This window comes from Calidris pugnax, unplaced genomic scaffold (assembly GCF_001431845.1).
Source record: "Calidris pugnax isolate Ruff unplaced genomic scaffold, ASM143184v1 scaffold126, whole genome shotgun sequence".
Taxonomy (NCBI): Eukaryota; Metazoa; Chordata; class Aves; order Charadriiformes; family Scolopacidae; genus Calidris; species Calidris pugnax.
Window position 1 is genome coordinate 16498 of NW_015090838.1, and position 862 is coordinate 17359.

Here is an 862-nt window from a genome sequence, read left to right on the forward strand (position 1 = left end):
GGCTGCTGCAGGCCTTGGTGGGCGCCTCGGAGAAGGCGGCGCACATCGCCCGGCTGTGCCGGCGGGAGGAACCCCTCTTCCAGCTCCTGGTGGCCGAGAAGACGGGGGCCGACAGGAACAAGAGGTTCCTCCAGGACTTCAAGACGCTGGCGGACGTCCTCATCCAGGAGGTCATCAAGCACGACCTGGGGAAGGAGGTAGGGGATGGGAGAGAGAGGGGGGGTCCCCAGGGTGTCCCTGCGCCGTGGCTGAGCCCCCCTGTGTGTGTGTGTGTGTCCCCCCCTCACCCCCCAGTTCCCCGAGCTGCAGGGTCACATCCATGGTGAGGAGTCCAACGAGTTCAAGAACAGGCAGGGTGAGTCCTGAATGGGGGCGAGCAGCGGAGATGGGGTGTCCCCCCCCCCATTTCTCCCCCACCCCTGACGCCGGGGGGGGCGGCTGTGGCAGGGGAGACGGTGACGGTGCGGGTGTGCGCCGCGGCGGGGGACACGGCCGCCCTCCTGCTCTCCGTGCTGGACCCCGAGCGGGAGGCCGCCGAGCTGCTGGCGGCCGCCGTGCACCGGGACGTGGAGCTGGGGGACACCGAGCTGGCCAACGTGGCCCTCAGCGTCCCCCCACAGGACCTGGCCATCTGGATTGACCCCATCGGTGATGGGACTTTGGGGTGCAGGGTTGGGGGGGTCCAGGACCCCGGGATGATGGGTTCGGGGTGGCTGGGACATTGGGGTGGCCGGGACCCCCGGGTGCAGGGAACGGGGGAACTGGGACTTTGGGGTGCAGGGGAAGGGGTGCCTGGGACCCCAAGGTGCGGGTTAGAGGGGGACCGGGACCCTGGGGTGCAGGGAACGGGGCAGCTGGGACT

At 70.1% G+C, this 862-nt stretch overlaps 1 protein-coding gene across 1 annotated transcript in view; it reads left to right on the forward strand.

Annotated features, from left to right (window-relative positions):
* Window positions 1-2: 2 nt before the first annotated feature.
* INPP1 (inositol polyphosphate-1-phosphatase) overlaps window positions 3-862 on the forward strand; it is a gene marked incomplete at its 5' end in the record, with an annotated part of 4502 nt that continues 3642 nt past the window's right edge. Inside the window, 3 exons of the mRNA XM_014941593.1 lie at window positions 3-197; window positions 295-355; window positions 448-836. Coding sequence (XP_014797079.1) covers window positions 3-197; window positions 295-355; window positions 448-836 — 645 coding nt within the window. The remainder of the gene's footprint in view (window positions 198-294; window positions 356-447; window positions 837-862) is intronic.